The sequence below is a fragment of the Barbatula barbatula genome (genome assembly GCF_947034865.1).
Source record: "Barbatula barbatula genome assembly, chromosome: 12".
Lineage (NCBI taxonomy): Eukaryota > Metazoa > Chordata > Actinopteri > Cypriniformes > Nemacheilidae > Barbatula > Barbatula barbatula.
In genome coordinates this window covers 9,646,947-9,671,673 of record NC_136775.1, presented here as the reverse complement: position 1 = coordinate 9,671,673, position 24,727 = coordinate 9,646,947, and the positions used below count along the sequence as shown (strand labels likewise).

Below are 24,727 nucleotides of genomic sequence, written 5' to 3'. Positions count from 1 at the left end.
ATCTTTTCTGTGTTCAGCACAACAAAATTATGTATGTAAGTTTGGACTTCTGTGTGAATAAATGATGACAGAATGTTTTTATCCTTTTAATACATTCATATCACTTTAGTTTGTGTTTTTACATTTAATACATTGAAATTGTAATGAAACATTGTTTTAACATACACTGGTCTTTATTTCACATGTTTTCACATCTTTATTTCTCTTGAATATTTTGTGTGATCAGAATTGTATGTTTGCATCTTAGAGTGTGAAAATTCTGACTTACCTGGAGCCCCAGAATCAAGAGTACCAGGAATTTGTTGCTGATCTGAAATCAGATGCCAAAAGGATGTTTAACTTTACAGTGGAGGATTCACTAGTAAGAGAAATCTTCACTTTTGAGTATGTCTGCTTCATAAATGGCACACTTTTATGAGTTGGGCATATTATGCTTAAATCGATTGTCTCTTCCCTTTTATTTTTATTTAGACTCTTTGCCAAGAGTCTCTCCATCTCTGTCTCCTCCTGCAATTTCCAATTAATTCTTCTAATTAAAAACCGTGTGGCTGTATTTCAGCCAGATCGTCTTATTAGGAGCTTAAAGAGACTCACCTGCCTCAAATGAACAAATGAATGTTTTTCCGCCAATGTACATTATATGTGTTCACAGTCTTTTCTATCATAGCCATCTATTAATCTACGGGAAACAGTGAGGATAAAGCAGGTCCAGACAGGCAACTAAGGCACTGTTGCTTTCTCTCTTTCTCTATATGTACTTCCTAGGTAAAGGTCATAAACAATGACATATATGTCGATGTGTGAGGAAAATAATTTCACCATTTACTTTCATCTGTCAAGATAACATACTGTACACACAAGATCAGCCAAAGGCAGAAACTCAAGCTCTCCATTCCTCAAACTTGAAGCTTTCAGTGTAACAACAGGTTGATCGGAATCAACAACTGCAGACTCACTGCATTCACAGATTGACAGTCAAATTGACAGTAAAAGCTAACCCAACCTGACAGCAAATTCAAACAGAATTTGAACGATTCTCATTCCCAGCGCTCCTCTGACAGCCCTGCTCCCCTGTCTCCTCCAAATGCCTTCCTGTCTCCTCTCCGATGTACTCTTATCATTAATGGGATAAAAAACTATATATATATGTAACAGATTTAAATTCACATGCACTTGTTACTTAAATACTTGTTCAGTATTGTGTCAAATAAATGTTTGTACAGATTTTTATTGCTTTACGATATACAGCACGGATTAACAAATTTGGAAATGTTTGACTGAAAAGTTTCTTATAACCTTGTGTAAAATGTAATCTTAAGATGTATGCTTAAATGTTTAAAATTACTTTTGTAGATCAAATATAATTGTTCCAACATATCAATTTTTTAAATCTTAATAAACGAATGACCAAATAATGAAGAAAAAGCAACCGCTGCTAAAATTCTCTAAAAAGCTCAAGAAGCTGAATGCTAATATACCAAGATTCTTATACCAAGAAGGGTGGCAAGGTTGAAGATCCTGAAATATAAATTAGATCTGATTTTATTTGTTACATTTATCCTGACTCTTACATTTGTACTACTCTATAGTTTGAAAAGTTGACTTACTTTTCACTTTTTAGAATATAAACCAAACGTTTGGTTGGTTGTGTAGATATGCCATGTAGCATGAAATTTAATAGTAGAACTTCATACATGTTTATTAAACGTCCCTTAAAAGTTCTTCTGACAGTTCTTTCTTACAGCTCTTGCTCCGTGATGCATGAGGTTACATCGATTCAGGCTGACTGTGAAAAGATTTACATTTGAAAAACACAATTCCTGTCTTTACCCATACTAAATCAGTCTGATTGCTACTGGGGTATGTTTCTGAGAGACCCCTGCAGAGGAACGCGGTGGGGTTTATCACGACTCTCTCTCAGCAGAACAGCCAGTATGAGTGTTTGATTGTCTTAATGTGTCTGAGGCTTTGTGGATTTTCCCTTCACCATTGTTTCTGATTGAATCTGAGATTGTCTTAGTCCAACCACTCTCAAGTGTTTATTTGGCTCCCTGTTCCTGCTTTTGAGAGGAATCCAGAAAGTTTTCCACTGCTGCTCCGATAGCGAATACAAATGCCTGCCTAAATATCAGTAATGGCAAATCATTCAGTCTTTGACATTTCTCCTGTTCCTTTGTTAGCTATAGTGTTGCTTTGTTTTATCACAAGGTTTTCATCATACTGATAGATGTCAAAATTTGTTAGTTTAAATACCCACGTGAAGTCTCTCTTAAAGTTTTTCAGCAATTTTGTCTGTTTTGAAAGCATAGTTTTCTATAGTCAGGTAGGTGAATTGTCACATTCATAATGGTACATTCCTCATAAATAGGCACAAAAAAGAAAAAGAAAATTGGGCATTGGCATTATATCATCATAGGTGGTTTAGAAAAAAAACAGATGGTTCAATATATAGGTAAAAACATTCCCTACAGTTTATATTTCAAGTTGATGTCACATCAACACTGGATTTGCCCTTTTATGTAATATGTCATATTGTTTTGTGAACACAAAATGTGTTGTTTTTAACACAACTGGTTTTAGAGTGTAAGGTTTCACGGGCTAATGGATTTGTTTTGTTTATTTGCATATTTAATCATTTCAGATGAACATCATCGCAGGTGGTTTCTACGACGGTCTGATGTTGTATTGCCATGCTTTAAATGAGAGTCTTTCAGAAGGACACGGCCGACCCTCAGGAGAGTCCGTCACAAAAAGAATGTGGAACCGAATCTATCATGGTAAGCATGTAGTTGAAACCGTAAGATCCATCCATGTCTCATCACAGAAGCTAAACAAGGCAATATAGATGTTTTAAATATGCTTCATGCTTCATTTTGGCAAATCAAATAAAAAATGTATTTTGATATAAAAAAATTATTCGTTGGCATGCTTAATTAATTGAAATTAAACGGAATAATCCTGCAAATCTGTGTATGTGAGGAGCTGTCCCGCCATTATGATGATCTTTCTTCCATGTATCTAAGCTTTAATTTCATGTTTCATGTGATGTTGATTCGTCTTGATGAGGCTCGATAAGCTCTCAGAACCGAGAAAGTGAGAACTTCTTAATTAATGAACATCAACGACTGGAGCATAGTGTCTTCTCTTCTGTAGCGGTCACACGCTGCACAAAGGTCTCTGTGGTCTAACACTCTTTTACTGAGAGTGCTAACAGTTATGCTAATCTTGCTTTTCAACTCCCGGGAGGTTAAGAAAGTCAGTTGGTTAAAGGTCAGACACTTTGAAACAGAATATTGTTCAATGTGTCGTAAATGGAATGATTGGATTTTTTATCTAAGGATGCACCGATTGATGGGTTGACGATCTTTGTCGGACGATAATCGCTTTAAATATCTTGATCGACGATAGCTATAATGGCCGATAAAAAGAGTTGATCAAAGGACACAAAATGTGTAGACTGAATGTGTGTTCAACTGCCGCGCTGTGCAGACCGAGCGACGTATGAGGTCTGGACTGTTCATAAGACATATTTTGCCCCCCCCCCATTGACTAATATAGTAGGAAAAATACAATGGTATTCAAAAGTGCCCCAGAACTGTTTGCTGTCCTAGATTCTTCAAAATGTCTTATTTTGTGATCAACAGAACAAAAACATTATAAAGTAATTTTTCCTACTATGGGAGTCAATCTCTGTAAGATCTATTTGATTATAAGCATTCTTCCAAGTATCCAAATTTAAAGAGATTTGGAAAAACTCAAAGGTGAGTAAATGATGACAGAATTGTTGGGTGAATCCCTTTAAGCTGGATACTTGAGGCAAGTTAATTGGTTTGTCTATGTGTGTGTGTCTTCTGGGCTACATGTGTTCAGTCGTTTCTCTCACTTGCTTTAGTGGAGAGAAAAGAATATTAATTTTGTCTATGAGATTTAGTTTGGTTTGTGCTATTCCAACAGAATAGGATTTGTAGATGTCATACGTTTTGTACAGGAATTTACAGCAACATTTCATTTTATTTGTGTGACGACCAAACCCAGTCAATCCCGCTGTATTCAAGAATGAATGAATAGGTCATGCGGTACAAAGTCTAACATTACAGTCCTCTTACAGAGAGAAGCTTCCCACAGAGACTAATCCGATGACGCATTTTCCAGAAAATATCATGTGAAGTTTATGGCGAAAGTAAAGTGTGTTTGCACACGCTGTGCAGATGACACTCAGTCTCAGTAACATGTTTAAAAATGCATAACAAATCACAAACTTAAAATTAAGTCTCATGCACAAGCTGAACAGTCTTCACATGATATCCTACAGCTTCTGAGCTGAAATACTACAAAGAGACTGTAGTGTTGTGTTGTGTCCCTTTTTATATAAATCTATTGCATGTGCACAGCATGTGACCATATATGTATTGTGTTTACAGTATATGTTCTTTTTGCAAGTTTGCCCCCATATGTTTGATTCTACCATTTATATAAGATGTGTCTTATATAAGATGTGTAATGTGTGTGTTTATTTGCCAGGTCTAATGAATAAGCATCATAAATGATGCACTCTACTCGTTCCTTCGTCATTTTTGTTCATGCATTATTCATTCTTCAATTCTTTAGAATAGTTCACCTTAAACTTATGTCATCTTCTGTTCTTGTCCAACTTGTGATCAAGCAGAAATGAATTACACCGATGAGCCAATTACATCCAATAACACACAAGGGCAATTCCAACGTTCTGGACGTGACATTTTGCGTTATGAACGTGACAAAAAATGCTCAGAGAATGAATTTGTTACAAATATATTGAACCATCTGTTTGTATTTTTCTAAACCCTTGTTGAATGTAAACAATAAAAAATGTCAGTCATTATCAAATGTCAAATGTCAATATGCACACACTTTCTATTTTAAAAAAGGGAAATAAACATGCGTTATGGATGTGACAAAATAAGCACACCATTTTTGGGAGAGTTCAAACTTTGTAGGATTTCTATGAAATAAAATCCACAATCCTGAAGCAATAATACCAAATTAATGCAGATGGGATGCCTCTTTATGGAACATAAAATAGGACTTTATTTTAATGTGTCCATTTATGAGGAATATGTAGCGTTATGGATGTGACAATCCTGAAAATGGCACTTTTTCACCTGACTATGAAAAATCATGCACTAAAAATAAAACAAATGCTTTAAAAACTTGAAGAGATATCTCACATGGGTATTTGAACAACCAAATGTTAACATATGTGCTTTTACCATAGTAAAAACCATTGGTAAAAACATACTTTTTTTCACGATAAGGTTGACATTTTCATGGAATTGGCCTCAACATCTTACACAATATAGTCTGCTACAGACTGTTGCTCATTCATCTATCGGCTATTGTAGCTTCCTTTTTAATACGCTTTTAAATCCCTCTCTCCATATTGGTCCTTTCATTCCCACATCTGTTCTATCTCTGTCTATCTATACCTGTTTATCTCCCCTCCCTCTTTTCCCTCTGCCACTGCTTCTTTTCATCTCTCTCTTCCCAAGCTCTTTCCCAATCAAGGGTGATGTAAATGGAAATCCACTGTTCCTTTTTCACAAAAAGTATTTTGCAGGCTTTGTTTTTTTCCCCAGTATCAATATCTATTTTGTGTGATCTGATCTCAAGTGTCTTAATATGATCTTAGTCAGCAGATGTCCCTGCCATGGGATCTGCTTAGAGTAATACTGTTATGACTTACTGTATATAGTTTGTTTGCCCAGCTGCACACACAGACAGGTGCGTTTCTACAGAGACCTGAACTAAACTAGAGGTCTGACTGAGATAAGACACATCAAGCAGGGCCAGACTTCTTCCATATCATCTTTTCTTGAACACTTTTGCTCGGACTAGACTAAAAATCAGTAAGAAACGAACAGTAGATTTTCAAATAAGTGTAAAGGAATAAGATTTGTTACAATGAAACATCAGTTCACTTCACTTAATAGCTGCATTTATATATTTGCATATAATATCCTTTTTTTATATATTTTTTCTGGTGTTGGGATTATTTGTATTTTTTAAAAGATTGAACAGTCATCTTTCTCCCAAGAAGTTTATTCGGTGTGTACATGAGTGTACATGTGTGTTTGTGTGCGTGCGTGCGTGCGTTTGGCTGTATGTGAAGTCGTAAGTGTTCAAAATTGTTTTCATCTCAACCAGCATTTATTGATTTGGAGCTTGCAAAAATTAAGCTCATTCAGGCATTTATATCCTGAAACTCTGCCTCACAAGGCTACGAATCCGAGCACCATCTCTCTGTATAGATGAAAGAACGAATTTGTCTAGAGTCTCTTTCTACCTTTAAATTACCAAGAAAAAAGAAAACTTGCTTGAAAATCATTCATCCTCCATGTTTTATAAAGATCTGAAATCCTTTTCAGATGAATTGATTGACTGCAGTCCTGCTGTATTGAATCAGTTTGCACAGCTGCCTCTGAGGGATACAGACTCAAAATGAAATGCAATCGGTACAATTTGCCCGCTATACCCATCATTTCGCAAAACTTAATCTAATTTTCATAAAACTCTGTTGCTTTTTATTATTCTTAATCCGTTTATGAAGTTCGTATTTGCTCCACATATAAGTAACTTGTATATATAGTTAAATTTGCTAAAGTACTTTAGTTTAACAATATTATATGAATGGATAGTTGATTTGAAATATTATCTATATACATAAATATCATCTAAAATCTGTGGATTACATCAAAAGTCCACGAACCCGTAATGCACTGACCACATAAATATTCAAACACATGTTTTTTTAGGTATACTTTGCAGAGTCTTGTGACAATAAAAACCTAAGATTTAAAAGTATTCACTTCCTAATCATAATATTTGCGTAACACTGATGTACAGTATGAATGAATGGCTATGATTCATGGCCTCTCTGCAGAGACTCTGTTTAATTTGGTTTTATTTCTGTCGTTGTTCCTTTCCTTAGACTAAATGGACAGAAGTGACTCATCTGTTTGCCTTTATTTTGTATTAATGTTTAAGAACATGCATTTCTATTTCTGTGTGTATATGAATTTCATTTTCCCTGTGCTTAAATATTCAAAGATTTGTTTTTATTTTCAGCATCTGCCATTTACATGTTGTAATGTTGGTATATGGTACTCAAATAATTCCCTGGGCCTTTTGCTGTGATCTTCATCACGCTACAATACACAAAAGACAAACATTTCACTCTTTTTTTATCATTTAATATATCACGCTAATCACGCTTTCTTTTGTTGATTGTGCTGTGTGTAATGTTTTGGGATCTATTGACAGAAATACAAACCAATATACATAACTATGTCTTCAGAGGTGTATAAAGATCTTACATAATGAAGCGGTATGTTTTTATTACCTTAGAATGAGCTATTTCTATTTACTGTACATACACCGCTGGTTCCCTTACATGGAAAATCTCCACATTGCTCCTTAATTCCTGGATAATCAGGACTTCCTTGCCTTGAAATTTTGATGTGTAGAGATCTTTACACAACCTTAACAATGCTTATAATCAATAGACCTATTGATTCCTATATTCAGGAATTGTGTTGGTGTGTATGTTATGTGTCCATTTTTTTATAACAGTGAACTCGTGAATTAAACCCAGTATCACATGTAAGTTGAGGTCATAACTCTCTCTCTCGCTCTTTCTCTCATTCGCTCTCTCTGTCTTCAGTACAGCGTTGACATTTCCATTCTGATAACAGTAGGATTTCATATCAGTCTAAATGTCATTGTCCAATGCATCATGTGTGTTTCCTCTAAGCTGTGCTTAGCCTTTATCTGTAGCCCATTTAAAGAGGTGATTGGCCTTCACAGGAAATTACAGCCCGCATCTGACCCCCATCGGGAGATGGGACCATCGGGCAGAATGTGAATCTTTCAAGTCTCAATCAGATTTAATCAAACACTCACATACAGTTGCACTGTGAATGCATTGATTTTCCAAGTGTGATTATAATAATTAAGATTACTCATAATGCGGCAAAGTGGGTGATACCCAGTAGTGTTAATATGTGTAAGGACACAATCACAATTAATGAATATCAGAATTATTACCGACACATGGGTTCAATGTTACTGCATGTTTACAGCTGATGTGTTTCGCTCATGTCTTACTTTACTCTCCACATAGGACCAAAAATCTGGTAAAAACACTAAACTACTCTGTAAAAGCTCATTAACCTGGAGCACAAGGTCTTTGAAGCACCTTAACACAGCTAATGTTTCTGTCAGGGGTATGGTGTGAATTTGATGTGGTGAGCTCACATACACTCACAGACGTTCTCCTTTGCCCAGGTGTCACTGGTCTAGTGCAAATTGATGAGAACGGAGACAGAGAGACTGACTTTGCCCTGTGGGACATGACTGACACCAAGAGCGGCAACTTTCAGGTTAGTGATGTTCAAACACGCTCACCTTTCTGTCCTGTTTGTGTTCACACCTCAGTTGTCAGTAATACAGCGTCATGCAACGCTTTGGAGGGGTTTTCAAGGTTAGTACATAATAATACATTTTGCTTATAAGTGCAAGTTAAAGTGGGCTAGTAGTGGTGTTTTTTGTCAGTCAAACCTGATTTGATCTTTTCAAAAATGAATAATACAAATTTGCAGCTGAACTTGATCACATGGGAACACCATGTAGAAAGAGCAATGACTTTGACATTTTGATAATAACTCCTTTTGTGTTATTGTAAATTTGTGAATTTAATATAATTTTTTAATGTCAACATACAAAAACTGATTTACCAGATTTACTATTTTAGATTTTTTTATGTATTTGATCTGAGGTTGCATGTGCCCTTTAGTTTGAATGGCCAATAAAGTGATGAAATGCCATCTGTTCTTTCTGTTGCTGAAAATACGTGTGTGTGTAAACTAAACTACACAGGCTAATGAATCAGAATATAACACCTGAATCTGGAAAACAAATGGCAGATTGGTGGTGTTATTTTAAATCAGAAAACACACATATTTCGAAAGACACTTGATTGGTAATTAGAAGGCTCTGCGTTAATTGTAGGATGTTTATTCAGGCGGAGAGTATTTTTATTTGTCCGTGTGCTCCGGATAGATGCTGAATAGATATTAAAGATCTCAGCTGGTGTCTGACTGATGCTTGTCTTTGTAAAATTCTTCCTGATATCTTTCAATAAGTTGGTAGGATTTATTGGGGTCTTCCTGAAATGTCTGGAACATATTTTCCTTAAAAACACTCAATGGCTGTGGAAACAAAACCCTTCTTGCCATGTAAAAAACAGCAACCCGTTTTGGTCCATGTCACTTTAAATGATATTGAGTTACAGCGCACTCCACCCCCCTTCTGTCCGTCGTGTCAACACAACACACGCGTTGTACTGCCATGGCATGGTTTACCTAAATGATATTTCCTAAACTCCTCTGTGGTTAGTTTTGTTTTAAATGTCTTGAATCATTCGTCCGGAGATAAAAATATCCGTCACAGCAAGTATGCTTGCCTAAAATCCATGGAATGCACACCTGCAGATTGCAGCAGAATTACATGGATTTTAGCGCTTGTCATTGACAAGTTATAACGTTACACACACAACGTGAGAGCATAACTAGAATGCTGTGACAGATACCTGTAGCGTCTGGTCGGACCAAAGGCCAACACATGGGATCGTAAAATGTAAATGGCCGAGCTATCACCTATCTGGACTGACCAGGGGACATTCCGACACTCTCCCTGAGCTTCAAAGGCATTCTCGGGGGGGGGGGTCCCGAATGCGTCCTAAGGTGACAAAAGCCATGTGGCACCAGGAACAGAGAGAGATTCAAAGTCTACCTAAGAATCTCTCTTTCTCCCCTCTTGGCACCTTAGAAAGGCTGAAAGTGTAAATAAATGTTTCTACCGTTTATGTTTGTTCCCATGATATGCTAGCCTAACCATAATATCAAAGGCATAGGTGTTACACCGTAACTAGGCTCATAATTGTGTTCTTGTACAAATTATGGGTCAATGTTCTAATAACCCTATCATGTTTCATACATAAAGGTTCCCCTTTTCCTTCTTTAGATGATGGTGTATAGCACAGTAATGTATTGTATACCATACTCATTTTATTTTCATCTAAGAATATTACAGCGCCAAAACTTCCAGTTGACCATAAATGCAAATGGGCTGTTGAGCCGGACAAAGGAACATTTCCCGCTCAAAAATCAGCTCACTACATTGGATCGCCCACTCGGGAGGGGCGTGACGCCCTCAGGGTTAAAACATCGGTGCACGGAAGAAAATGCGCTCGTTGCTGTTCCTTCAATATCTCGAGACCTGTCTCCTCCCTGGAGACAGCCCTTTTCCGGCAGTTTGCTTCGGCTAAGTTCGTACTTCCTTCGGCAGCCAATCCGGTTCTCAGGGAGAACCCAACGGACTCACCGCTCGCTTTAAACGCATCAGGACTTCCATCAGCGCAGACCAGAACATGTCCCAGCACATCTAAAAGCCAATGCAAGTATCTGGTCTATTTATAAATAGCTGCGCATAAGTTTTACCCCTTTCAATAAGGAGATTGTCCTTGATGGTTTATGCAGATGTGAATTGCTGAGGTAATACTGCCACTCCTTCTTTGTCTATTACTTTCATTCTTTACTGCTTTTACGTTCCATGGGTGTTTGTCTAATTGTTCATCATTGTTTAGTTAGTTGGTTTATTTCCCCTTTGTCTCGTGTTTATTAAAATCCCAAAAAGTACATTTGAACTGAATCTGTTATTTGCACCACATGCTCGAAGTCAATGAAACTAAGATATTGACGTTACCTACGCTTTAGCATATTACTATTTCAGTGATATAAACTGTACGAACCTAGGAAGTATTAATTTGTCCTGATCAGAAAATTAAGACTATTTAGACGTTCGTAAGGCAGTAATCCCTTATTGAGAATTGAGTGGGAAGTCCATAACTATAGTTTGCAGGACAAACGAAATAGTCAGATAACTTAAACAATTCTATAGAGGTTACTTGTACTAAATTAAACATATTTCCTTATCGGGAAATTTGAGATTTAATATGAACGACCAGCAGATTATATTCATAAATCAATGAATATTCAATCCATTTGAGTTTGATTTTTCCCCAAGACTCATTGTCGCTACATATTAATGGTGGAGAATCCTTAGGCAAGTTTCAAACGTTTGTGTATGTGAGCAATATTCATATTCAGATGCATGTGTATTTTTGGGTATTGATAGCACGCACGCGCGTTTTCGAATTGTGAGACCAATCGCGCAAAGCGAACTCACTAAAGTGACCGGCACAAGCCGCGAGCTCAGCTCAAGCATATTGAACGAATACTGATACATGTCGAGTAATGTATTGATATGTAAGCCTATATTAATGAAAGTATAGAATAACTTACACGTATGTTGCAATATTAAATGTCCTGGGGATAACGAAATCTCTGCACATTCTTAATATTGTTTTACCCGCGCTGATTCAAACGATTGTTCACGCGGAAGATTGAAATTAAGCGAGTTTCCCTTATTTCAATAATAGGCTTAATAAGAGCCTAATATCATATCGTTAAGATAAACGGTAAACTTTGAAAAACTAGTTGATATTAATGAAAGTATAACTAGACTTATGTTGCGATATTAAATGTCCCGGGGATAACGAAATCTCTGAACAGCACATTCTTAATATTGTTTTACCCGCGTTGATTCAAACGAGTTTCTTTGTTCACGACGGAAGATTGAAATAAAGCGAGATTCCTTTATTTCAATAATAGGCCTAAGTTCTTGTAAATGTGAAATCGACAGACGATAATTCCTGTCTCCAACACATTTTGTGACCCTATAAAACGAAGAAATCTTTTATAGTGAGTCTCAATACTGCCGCCCTAAATTAAGTTAATACATCTTTTTAGCGCGAAGGAAATAGAGAAGAAGCGAATTCCTTCCTATTTCGTGTATACGGCCGAATTTTGTGTAAGTTAGATCGATGCATTGTAATGTGTCTCAACCACTGCACCGCTCTCGAAGTTAATCGTTAGTTTTAGCTAAATTAATGTGGACTTTTTCGTTTTCTCTTTGGGTAAACGAAGGCGTGAGGATACGGTCTTCATTGTATTTTAATACAGTAAAAATCGTAGAGGACGATCGTTAAAAGGGAGTGTTATGAAATCTTGATCGAGTAAATTTTACAACGGCGTAGAAATTCCGTTGTTTCATGTTGTTTGTTACTGTGTGTTTAACTCAACGTTTTGGGCAGCGAGGAGATCCTGCCGCGCGTCAGGACATCTAATGAACTGACGCGTAACGTTTTGAATCACCGAGCGTCACCATCGGTGATGATCCCCAGCGGACAATTTGTGTTGAATTAATATCAAATTGACGTCAAATGCTCAATGTCAAATTTCTCCTAATAACCGGTTTGGAGTTCATTGTGTGACATGCGTTTTGACGTAATTTTTGATGTGCATTCTTTTCAGCAGCAATTGCCGCTGGAGTGTTTAAATTTAAGTGATTGTTGAAGTCTTTGTTTAAAACGAGTTCTAAACCTAAGACGTAATCACGTTGAAGTCTAGGGTAGGGTGTTATGTCTTACAAACACCAGAGGGCAGTGTGTCATGAGTGACCAACATTTTCCTAACTCCACCCCTTCCTACCTGACTTCCCTTGGGCGTGGCTCGACCACGCCAACTTGTGGGCGCACTCAGTCAGCCCTTCCAGTCTTTAAATTCCCTCATAGCCGTTTATTTTATTTGTTTACTTGTTTTTATGATTTCTTTATTTTCATTGATTTTTACTTTCAGTAATTAATTATTATAATGATAATTAGTTTTCAGATTTCTTGGTTTCAATTTCTATTTTCCTTATTCCAGTATTGCAATTTTTGCATGTTTCCTCCCTCAGTTATTACCTATACTGCTCCCTATCTAAAAACACAGTTAATTATATTGAGTTTGCTTTCTTAGCTCTTGCTTAACTTAGTTTGCTCTCCCTGTTTATTGCATTGACCCCCGGTCAGCCTTTGTGTTTCCTTATAGATAGTACTTCCCTTGGGACGCCTGGGTAGCGAAGTGACAACTCTCTCCCCGAAGGTATCTGGTCTGCAGGTTTGGCTGTTCTGGCATGCCTGGCACTGGCTGTGGATGGCCCCGGATTCCTTTGTCCCCGACTCGAGGTGACGGCACGCAGGGAGACTCCAGCCACTGGCACTCCTCTGTAAGTGGGGACCAATAGCACTGGCTGGTGCACTGCAGTAATCTTGGGGTATATAACGCCGGGAAGTGCCACTTAGCGGGAAGAAAAGCCTACGGGCTATGTCTGTTGCGAGTGGCACCCCTGGGTAAAACCTCAATTTTCTCTGTGCCCACTAGTCGGTCACCCACTTGGTACGGCCAGGTGTGCTGAGAGTTGTAACTGTTTGAGTGGTCGCACCTGAGTGGCGTGTAGGGCAAGGGGTCCGAGGTGTCTGCCGCTGTGTGTCCAGAAAGGCTGGAGAGTTGGACCCGCATGACTGGGACCCACTTGAGAGTCCTCACTTCACTACCAAGCCTATTTGAACCAGGTACAGCCCCACTGAGTTGCTATAGGCAGACAGAGAAGGAACGCTCCCGTCCCCCATCAGTTTTATTTTTATTTTAAACTGCTTAGTGTCCCTGTTGTTTGAGCTCAGCTGTTTCCCTAGGCCATATGAAACCATAGCGCCCTTTACATGTAGGCCCTTTCATAACCCTAGTGTTGCCAACCAGCTGAGCCAAGTAATGAAACTTTCTCTTTTCCCTATGATATCTCTATAATTTTGTTTTGGTATTGTTTTGGTTAATCCTGTCGTGTTTTACCTGTAGTTTCTAAAAGACAGAATCTGCATGAACCATCAGGGAATTCTCTGTGAAATGTTGATGAAGTAAACTTCCCTGGTTGTTAAAATGACACCTTAAGTTCAACCCATTAACACATTTACCCAGACTCTGTCCCTGTGCCCACACACTCACACCCCTACTATCCACCCTGCCAATTCACCGCCAGGATAAATAGGTGTTAGGTCGCGTCACTGACTGTTCACCCCAGTTAACCGCACAACACATGATACATAAGTATTATAGAGTGTAGGGACTTGCATTGGTCTTGTGTGCTTTTCTCTCTCGCCCCCAGTGCACCAAAATGTCCAGATCCTCCAGCCCTGCCACCCACTGGGACCAGCTAGAGACCTGGCTGAGCGTGATGGCGGGGGCCCTCCTGCCCGAGGCGGCCAAGCACCTACAGAACCTGAACCGTGAGCAGCTGGATGATGACTTGAACCGGCTGATGGCCCACGATCCATTACAAAGCTACACCCACAAGGAGTTGGCCAGGATCATCGGTGCCCTCGCCCACAACCTCATCATCCAGTCGAAGCTGAGCGACGGAAGCGTCACCCTCTTGGAACAAGAGGCAGCAGCACTAAGGCTTCAGGCGGAGGAGGCTCACCATAACCAGTTGGAAGCCCAGAGACGCCTAGATCAACTTAACCTGGAAGCCCAAACCCGGCAGCCGGCAACGAATGAGCGGTGCCCAGAGCTACAGGAAGAGTTTGAAAGGCTCCAGGACACCTTGACATGCCTCCGTACAGATGCAGAGCATAGAGAATGGTTGGAAAACCAGGCCCGCAAAGACCTGGAATGCAAGCTCCAAAAAGCAGAGACTCTTTTAAAACGGGCTGAAACCGAACTGAAAGAGAGAGAGGCAAAAGCAAAAACCTCTAAAAGACACTTTCAAGCAGCCCAAACTGAAGCCCAAGCCTTGGCTCAGCAACAAGATCATCTCAAAGCTGTATTCGATATGGTGCAAAGAGAACTAAAGTATGCATATCTATTTCAGGCTGAACAAAAGGGGGGAAAAGACACCTTTGAACAAGCAGGACCAGACTTCCCAGCCAGACATCATCAGAGAAAGAGGAAGCTGGTAACCTGCCGTTTAAAACATCGTCCGCCAGCGTCCAAGAGCCCCTAGATGCCACTGAGGGATGGGAGCATCTCCGGAGAACCCCTACAGTGACCCACAGCATGGCTCCCAAGGATTTGGACAAAGTGGCCAGAAACATCCCCACGTTTACCCCAAACCCTGCAGGAGGACACGACGTACACGCCTACCTGCAGGATATTAACTTTCATTTGCAAACCATGGTAAATGTTCCCACCAGAGCCAAACTGTACTTGCTCAGGATTACCTCCAGCCGCGAAGTGCGCAGCTTCCTGGACCGGCAGTCGGACACTGTCAAAGGGGATTATGAGCAACTGCAACAGGCTCTCATAATGGAGTTTTCAGACCCGGAGTCTGAACAGGGACTCATTGCTGCCATGGACCTTAAACAGGGCCGTCTCGAAACCCCACAGGCCTACTATAACAGACTGAGACGAACCTACTTTGGGGCCAGAAATGAGCCGGGAATGGAGGAGGATTTCAACTTTAGGACTCTTTTCTTGCGCAACCTGCATCATAGTGTGAGTCAGCACTTAGGAGTTGTGGCATGCCCCCGCAATATGACAACTCAACAGCTGCGGGACCTAGCCCATAAAGCCTATGTTAAGCAAAAGACTATCTCTGAAAGAACTGTTAAAAATCCTGTAATTCTCCCTGTCTCCGAACACTACCCAGAGCTGACCCTAGAAGGCACCCAACCGCATCATGATGCCAGGCCTGTCAACAGAGAGGCAAAGGATTTTACTACTAGCTGTCCAACCTATCGGTGGCAGCGATAACACGCAGCCAACGCCTTGCAGATGCTGTTACACCTGCATCACAACCTCTAGCACTGGCTCCACAGATTTCAGACGTTGACATAGCGTCACTCCAAACTACTGACAACACCACACTATGCCTAACTACCACCTTAGGGTATGCCCTTACTCTCGGCCTATCCTTCATGCTTTACAAAAGGGTCAATGGAATGCAGGAGTGTGTGAAGAACTATACGGCAGTGTTTCCTTGGGCTTTCAAACGGAGCCACGGAAAGAGAAACACGCTAGCTAAGCCCGAGCCTAACCTCATTGAGATCGACCCACTGCCAGTGCGCCACAGCACTGAGGACCAGTAAGACCCACCTATTACCCCGGCCATTACGATCCAAACAACCATCGCCCGACTAAGCTTCTACGTGAACCCTGTCGTCCGAAAGGGGGGATATGTAGCGTCTGGTCGGACCAAAGGCCAACACATGGGATCGTAAAATGTAAATGGCCGAGCTATCACCTATCTGGACTGACCAGGGGACATTCCGACACTCTCCCTGAGCTTCAAAGGCATTCTCGGGGGGGGGGGTCCCGAATGCGTCCTAAGGTGACAAAAGCCATGTGGCACCAGGAACAGAGAGAGATTCAAAGTCTACCTAAGAATCTCTCTTTCTCCCCTCTTGGCACCTTAGAAAGGCTGAAAGTGTAAATAAATGTTTCTACCGTTTATGTTTGTTCCCATGATATGCTAGCCTAACCATAATATCAAAGGCATAGGTGTTACACCGTAACTAGGCTCATAATTGTGTTCTTGTACAAATTATGGGTCAATGTTCTAATAACCCTATCATGTTTCATACATAAAGGTTCCCCTTTTCCTTCTTTAGATGATGGTGTATAGCACAGTAATGTATTGTATACCATACTCATTTTATTTTCATCTAAGAATATTACAGCGCCAAAACTTCCAGTTGACCATAAATGCAAATGGGCTGTTGAGCCGGACAAAGGAACATTTCCCGCTCAAAAATCAGCTCACTACATTGGATCGCCCACTCGGGAGGGGCGTGACGCCCTCAGGGTTAAAACATCGGTGCACGGAAGAAAATGCGCTCGTTGCTGTTCCTTCAATATCTCGAGACCTGTCTCCTCCCTGGAGACAGCCCTTTTCCGGCAGTTTGCTTCGGCTAAGTTCGTACTTCCTTCGGCAGCCAATCCGGTTCTCAGGGAGAACCCAACGGACTCACCGCTCGCTTTAAACGCATCAGGACTTCCATCAGCGCAGACCAGAACATGTCCCAGCACATCTAAAAGCCAATGCAAGTATCTGGTCTATTTATAAATAGCTGCGCATAAGTTTTACCCCTTTCAATAAGGAGATTGTCCTTGATGGTTTATGCAGATGTGAATTGCTGAGGTAATACTGCCACTCCTTCTTTGTCTATTACTTTCATTCTTTACTGCTTTTACGTTCCATGGGTGTTTGTCTAATTGTTCATCATTGTTTAGTTAGTTGGTTTATTTCCCCTTTGTCTCGTGTTTATTAAAATCCCAAAAAGTACATTTGAACTGAATCTGTTATTTGCACCACATGCTCGAAGTCAATGAAACTAAGATATTGACGTTACCTACGCTTTAGCATATTACTATTTCAGTGATATAAACTGTACGAACCTAGGAAGTATTAATTTGTCCTGATCAGAAAATTAAGACTATTTAGACGTTCGTAAGGCAGTAATCCCTTATTGAGAATTGAGTGGGAAGTCCATAACTATAGTTTGCAGGACAAACGAAATAGTCAGATAACTTAAACAATTCTATAGAGGTTACTTGTACTAAATTAAACATATTTCCTTATCGGGAAATTTGAGATTTAATATGAACGACCAGCAGATTATATTCATAAATCAATGAATATTCAATCCATTTGAGTTTGATTTTTCCCCAAGACTCATTGTCGCTACATACCGAAGGACAAATGATTTGAGACGTTTCAAAAGAAACTAACCACAGTGTTCGCCCCGTTCAGCTTGCCGCCCCTGTACAGCTTGCCGGAGCTAAACCTATTAACGCACATAATGTATTAACATACAGTACATACAGCTAAACTCCACATGCCCATTTGCTAAATAACATATAAATATAGAGTAAGTTTAACATTGGCTTCGGATGTTCTATTTAGCTCGTGACTGACTTAGCTCCCTTCACTATATGCTAACATTATCCTCCTATATAGGCCTACGATACATTTATGTCAGTTCAGACTGTTGATAAATATTACTTAAATATGCAGCTTTGTCTCGTTCAGTTGGTCTCGATCCCTCTTGAGGAACAACGTTAAAGCTAATCCTGCTTGTACTTTCCCAGGTTGATAGAGCACTCCGGCTTGAAGTGATCTGCGCAAACAAGCAGGTTTTTAATTATAGTTTCTTATAGATGGATTTCCACATGTTGTCCACGAACTTTAGCCACGGTGTCACGTACACCGCTGTCGCTATGTGGAAACGGCAACACGGTGGGTGGAGTTGTGTAGATTAAGGGGCAGTAACATTATAATAGGATACTCTTTTTGCGTCACAACAGGGGCGAAATCTGAACGGTTTGATTTCTCATATGCTTGCAGGGAATGGCACACCAAAACAAACTTACTGGGATCTTGTTTTTATCGTTTTCTGGGTTGCTTGATGCACTGGTGACCCGAAATTGGGATTTTCATCCGATGACTCCTTTATATATTTGCAATTGAGAAGAGATTGATGGTTTTTGGCAGATATCAGTGTTGTTACAGCTATAGACCTTAACAAAAAAACTATCCACCAAATTGACTGATTGAGAATTTCTGTTTATTTTGTATTGTGAAACAGATTGTAGCTGTGTATAATGGTACTCAGAAGCAGATGGAGATTCTGCCTGAGAAAACTGTCCAGTGGCCCGGTGGTGAGATTCCACTGGATGTGCCCCACTGCGGGTTTAAGAAGGACAATCCAGCTTGTCTAGCACGTGGGTATCGAAAGTCTTCCTGTAGTGATCCAGGTCCAGCTGCTTATAGCATTTATAACTCCTTTTCACTTTCTCTTTGTAGGAACCATCGCAATGCACCAGATGATTTCCATTGTGATCTTCTTCATCCTTGTCATCATCTTCACTGTGACCGTGTTTATATACAGGTGAGAAGAAGAACTTGATTAATACTTGCTTATACTTGCATCTTTGAGAAACTTCTTTTGTGTTTGTGACGTCACTTGATTACATATCTGGCTTAACCCCAAAAGTGAATGAAAAAACACACACATATGCATGTACACACAGAAAGCTGAAACTAGAGAAGGAGCTGGTGGCTCAGTTATGGAGAATTGCTTGGGAGGATGTTCATATGAGCAATCTGGAGAAAGCCATGAAGAGCACTGGCAGCAAACTCACACTCTCTCTGGTACCACACACACATACATGTACTTTCAAATGTCTTTCCTCCGCTTTTAATTTTGTTTAATTTCAGTCATCTTCACTAAATCTAAACTAATTTGACTCTTTACAGAGAGGTTCAAACTACGGATCGCTGCTGACAGCTGATGGTAATTTCCAGGTGTTTGCTAAGACTGGCTACTTTAAGGTATTTGCTTTTGGTTAAACTGTTCCTTGCATATTAAAACCAAAAGATTTCCATATGATGCCCCAGAGCCTATGTAACATGATTGTATGCCTGTTATGTCCCCAGGGAAACATTGTGGCTATTAAATACATCAACAGAAAGCGCATCGAGTTGACCAGGAAAGTGTTGTTTGAACTGAAACATGTGAGTGTGTGATGATGTTTTGTTTATTCAACATATAACCATTATAAAAATGAACTGCTTATAAGTGTATTTTATGCAAATGTCTTTGGGGTTTAAGTGTGATGATAAAATAATGTGTGTGTTTTCAGATGAGAGATGTGCAGAATGAGCATCTGACCCGTTTTATTGGTGCCTGCATTGACCCACCCAATATCTGTATTATCACTGAATATTGCCCTCGTGGCAGCCTGCAGGTAAAAGACACACTCATTTTCATTTTTTATACATAATTAATCTTATAGTTTATATGCCATCGCTGTACTTCTGAAACCTTGGCTGTACAAGTAGTTTTTCTGGAAATGGAAAAAACACTGTACTTTTAAAACGATTAAAAATGATGTTGTCAAAGTTGACATGCACTTTTTAATACGTTTTATTTGTTAGATATTTTCAAAACCCAGTGATAAATATAAGGTGACTAATAATAATGATTTATGCAAAAATTACCCTTTTTTGGAGACTTTTAAAACTTAAAAAGTGTAAATGAATTTCATTGTAATAAATACGAAATATCAAATCAATCTGCAAACAATGAATGCTAGATGTTTAAAGTATTCTTTATAATTGTATATTTATTGTACAATTATTTATATATTACAAACTGTTTGACATTTGCATTTGACTTTAAGGTAATTTTCTTTGGGTGATTGGGAGGAACGGCCCCCCTGATCTGAACCCGAGCGGTGTTCAGTTATTGGACTTCTGTGCTAGTCACAGTTTGTCTATAACGAACACCATGTTCAAGCATAAGGGTGTCCATCAGTGCACGTGGCACCAGGACACCCTAGGCCGCAGGTCGATGATCGACTTTGTGGTCGTTTCATCTGACCTGCGACCATATGTTTTGGACACTCGGGTTAAGAGAGGGGCGGAGCTGTCAACTGATCACCACCTGGTGGTGAGTTGGATCCGATGGCAGGAGAGGAAGCTGGACAGACTCGGCAGACCCAGACGTACTGTAAGGGTCTGCTGGGAACGCCTTGCCGAGTCTCCTGTCAGAGAGATCTTTAACTCCCACCTCCGGCAGAGCTTCAACCAGATCCCGAGGGAGGCTGGAGACATTGAGTCCGAGTGGACCATGTTCTCCGCCTCCATTGTCGAAGCGGCCACTCGGAGCTGTGGCCGTAAGGTCTCCGGTGCCTGTCGAGGCGGGAATCCCCGAACCCGGTGGTGGACACCGGAAGTAAGGGAAACCGTCAAGCTGAAGAAGGAGTCTTATCGGGCCTGGTTGGCTTGTGGGACTCCTGAGGCAGCTGACAGGTACCGGCAGGCCAAGCGGACTGCTGCCCGGGTGGTTGTGGAGGCAAAAACTCGGGCCTGGGAGGAGTTTGGTGAGGCCATGGAGAAGGACTATCGACTGGCCTCGAAGAGATTCTGGCAAACCGTCCGGCGCCTCAGGAGAGGGAAACAGTGCCCTACCAACGCTGTTTACAGTGGAGGTGGGAGGCTGTTGACCTCAACTGGGGATGTCGTCGGTCGGTGGAAAGAGTACTTCGAGGATCTCCTCAATCCCACCGTCACGTCCTCCATTGAGGAAGCAGAGGCTGAGGGCTCAGAGGTGGACTCGTCCATCACCCAAGCCGAAGTCACTGAGGTAGTCAAGAAACTCCTCAGTGGCAGGGCACCGGGGGTGGATGAGATTCGCCCTGAGTACCTCAAGTCTCTGGATGTTGTGGGGCTGTCTTGGCTGACACGCCTCTGCAGCATCGCGTGGCGGTCGGGGACAGTGCCTCTGGGATGGCAGACCGGGGTGGTGGTCCCTCTTTTTAAGAAGGGGGACCGGAGGGTGTGTTCCAACTACAGGGGGATCACACTTCTCAGCCTTCCCGGGAAAGTCTATGCCAGGGTACTGGAGAGGAGAATACGGCCGATAGTAGAACCTCGGATTCAGGAGGAACAGTGTGGTTTTCGTCCAGGCCGTGGAACGCTGGACCAGCTCTACACCCTCTACAGGGTGCTGGAGGGTGCATGGGAGTTTGCTCAACCAATCCACATGTGTTTTGTGGATTTGGAGAAAGCATTCGACTGTGTCCCTCGCGGCATCCTGTGGAGGGTGCTTCGGGAGTATGGGGTCTGTGGTCCTTTGCTAAGGGCTGTCAGGTCCCTGTACGACCGAAGCAGGAGCTTGGTTCGCATTGCCGGCAGTAAGTCGGACCTGTTCCCAGTGCATGTCGGACTCCGGCAGGGCTGCCCTTTGTCACCGGTTCTGTTCGTAATTTTTATGGACAGAATTTCTAGGCGCAGCCAAGGGCCGGAGGGTGTCAGGTTTGGGGACCACACGATCTCGTCTCTGCTATTTGCGGATGATGTCGTCGTGTTGGCCCCTTCAAACCAGGACCTTCAGCATGCACTGGGACGGTTTACAGCAGAGTGTGAAGCGGCTGGAATGAAAATCAGTACCTCCAAATCCGAGGCCATGGTCCTCAGTCGGAAAAGGGTGGCTTGCCCACTTCAGGTTGGTGGAGAGTTCCTTCCTCAAGTGGAGGAGTTTAAGTATCTCGGGGTCTTGTTCACGAGTGAGGGGAGGAGGGAACGGGAGATTGACAGACGGATCGGTGCAGCTTCTGCAGTAATGCGGTCGATGTACCGGTCCGTCGTGGTGAAGAAAGAGCTGAGCCGCAAGGCGAAGCTCTCAATTTACCGGTCAATCTACGTTCCTACTCTCACCTATGGTCATGAGCTTTGGGTCATGACCGAAAGGACAAGATCCCGGATACAGGCGGCTGAAATGAGCTTCCTCCGCAGGGTGGCTGGGCGATCCCTTAGAGATAGGGTGAGAAGCTCGGTCACCCGCGAGGAGCTCGGAGTAGAGCCGCTGCTCCTCCACATCGAGAGGGGTCAGCTGAGGTGGCTTGGGCATCTGTTACGGATGCCTACTGGACGCCTTCCTCGGAAGGTGTTCCGGGCCCGTCCGACCGGGAGGAGACCCCGGGGAAGACCTAGGACACGCTGGTGGGACTATGTCTCCCGGCTGGCCTGGGAACGCCTCGGTGTCCCCCCGGAAGAGCTGGAGGAAGTGTCTAGGGTGAGGGATGTCTGGGCATCTCTGCTTAGACTGCTGCCCCCGCGACCCGGTCCCGGATAAGCGGAAGAAAATGGATGGATGGATGGTAATTTTTTTATTATTTTTATTTTGTGTGTACAGGACATTTTGGAGAACGAAAGCATCACACTAGACTGGATGTTCAAATATTCACTTCTAAGTGACATAGTGAAGGTATCCATTGCTCTTTAAAGTTATTGTAATGTAATTTTATCCATCATTTTCCCTCACTATGTTTCATTCATATTTTCTTGCAGATATGTCTTATTCTGTCTCCCACTCTCTTTCTTGCTTTCAATGATTTCTTATTTGCTTGCCCCCGCAGGGCATGGCTTTCCTCCATAACAGTGTGATTGTATCCCATGGCAGCCTGAAGTCATCAAACTGTGTGGTGGACAATCGCTTTGTGCTAAAGATCACAGACTACGGACTGTCCAGCATCAGGACAGAGTCGGACACAGAGGACGCCCACTCTTATTATGCACGTCAGTCATGTGACCTTTGAAATGGCTTCAGATGAACACTCCTGTCACATAGATACAAACTTCAGGCACCATCTCTGTTGTTTACTGTCAGTCAGCTGTCTGTTTGTATGTGCAGATAAGCTATGGATGGCTCCAGAGTTGCTGAGGATGGAGTACTTTCCTCCAGGAGGCACACAGAAGGGTGATATCTATAGTTTCGGGATCGTTCTTCAGGAGGTAGCACTGCGCAGAGGAGTCTTTTATCTAGAGGGAGACTCAATAAGCCCCAAAGGTTAGGGATCATGAGATCTATGTTTGTTAACCTACACTTTCAACCTAAATTCTTTACATCTTAATCCTGTTTTTGACCTTTAGCTCCAAATCTTAGTCAGATTTTGTTATCTCCCCTGATTAACAAAAATACATCTGGTTAATCTGATGGCTAAGGAAAAGGTGTCTTTGTGTGCTTACCAATTTGAATAATGGTCCCTGTTTGTTTTGAGGTCTGGAACATTCTGTTTTTTCAGAGCTTGAGGAGACTGGAAAACTTGTTTTTCTATCTATTTCCAGCAAGCTTTTAAATTTTGACACTCTGAGATATTGAAGCATGACCCTGCCTTCGGTAAATCTCAAAGCTCTCACACAAATTATCCTCAAGAACCTTCGCAGTGTCAGAGAACCACAGACACTAATGAACCGGGTTCTTGAGAGAGGTCAACAAATACACTTAAACAAACAGTCAATATTCAAACACGTCCTCTTGCGCAAACATATACGTACATTTACATCCCTTGCATTTTTACATCCATATTATCCTATAGTCACATGAATGATCCTTTTAACATACATACAACACACTCAGGCCATGTTTACACTCTTAATTTGTTAATCCACCATAAATGTCACTTGGCAGTGCGTGGAACACACTTGACATTTTCTTGCCCGACACATACTGAACACACATCTATTATACACACTCTTAATAACACTCTTGTTTGTGGAGAACAACCCTTACAGGGCGAAGAGCTCATATTTTGCTCACAACATTTTGAGTTATTTTGTGTCTTCATAAACATACTTGCATGTCACAATTTTGCAATTCAATTCCTTTTGTTTTTGCTGGATTTCCAATTAGCATAAAATATGAGAATCATGATACAGTCAGATGCTAAAACATTTCCACTCCTGCTCCTGATGCAGGTGGTTACTGAATCTATAATTTGCGAGTAAATGAAGGGAGAGAAAAGCTGTATACCGTCACTTTATATCAAATTCAGAGACACTAAATGGCTGACTTTTTCTCACATAAACAAGAGAGGCTATGCTTTATCGTGAATACATTTTAGATAAATCAACCACTTCAACCCCTTCAACCGTGATTTATATGAAATCACATTAATAAAGCGGTTACCACACAATACAAATATTAAAGCCCAAAAATACAGCTGCAGAAAAATATTGAGAGACCATTTCAAAGACCAATCAAATTGTTTTATTTACTATTTATAGGTAGGCTATGTGTTTAGGTAAAATTTTCATTTTGGTAAATTCTGTAACCAAAACACTGACCATATTTCTCCCAAATTTGAAATAAAAATGTTGTTGCCATTTGCATTTATTTGCAGAAAATGAAAACTGGTGGAAAATGAAACAGGTCAAAATAACAGGAAGGATGCTCTGTATTTTTTCACAC

General features: G+C 41.1%; 1 protein-coding gene across 1 annotated transcript in view; it reads left to right on the top strand.

Moving 5' to 3' along the window:
• npr1b (natriuretic peptide receptor 1b) overlaps positions 1-24,727 on the top strand; it is a 43,010-nt gene that overhangs the window by 12,661 nt on the left and 5,622 nt on the right. Inside the window, exons 4-15 of the mRNA XM_079469421.1 lie at positions 248-361; positions 2,642-2,777; positions 8,323-8,417; positions 18,560-18,695; positions 18,778-18,862; positions 19,005-19,125; positions 19,231-19,305; positions 19,411-19,488; positions 19,617-19,721; positions 22,673-22,744; positions 22,896-23,055; positions 23,171-23,326. Coding sequence (XP_079325547.1) covers positions 248-361; positions 2,642-2,777; positions 8,323-8,417; positions 18,560-18,695; positions 18,778-18,862; positions 19,005-19,125; positions 19,231-19,305; positions 19,411-19,488; positions 19,617-19,721; positions 22,673-22,744; positions 22,896-23,055; positions 23,171-23,326 — 1,333 coding nt within the window. The remainder of the gene's footprint in view (positions 1-247; positions 362-2,641; positions 2,778-8,322; positions 8,418-18,559; positions 18,696-18,777; positions 18,863-19,004; positions 19,126-19,230; positions 19,306-19,410; positions 19,489-19,616; positions 19,722-22,672; positions 22,745-22,895; positions 23,056-23,170; positions 23,327-24,727) is intronic.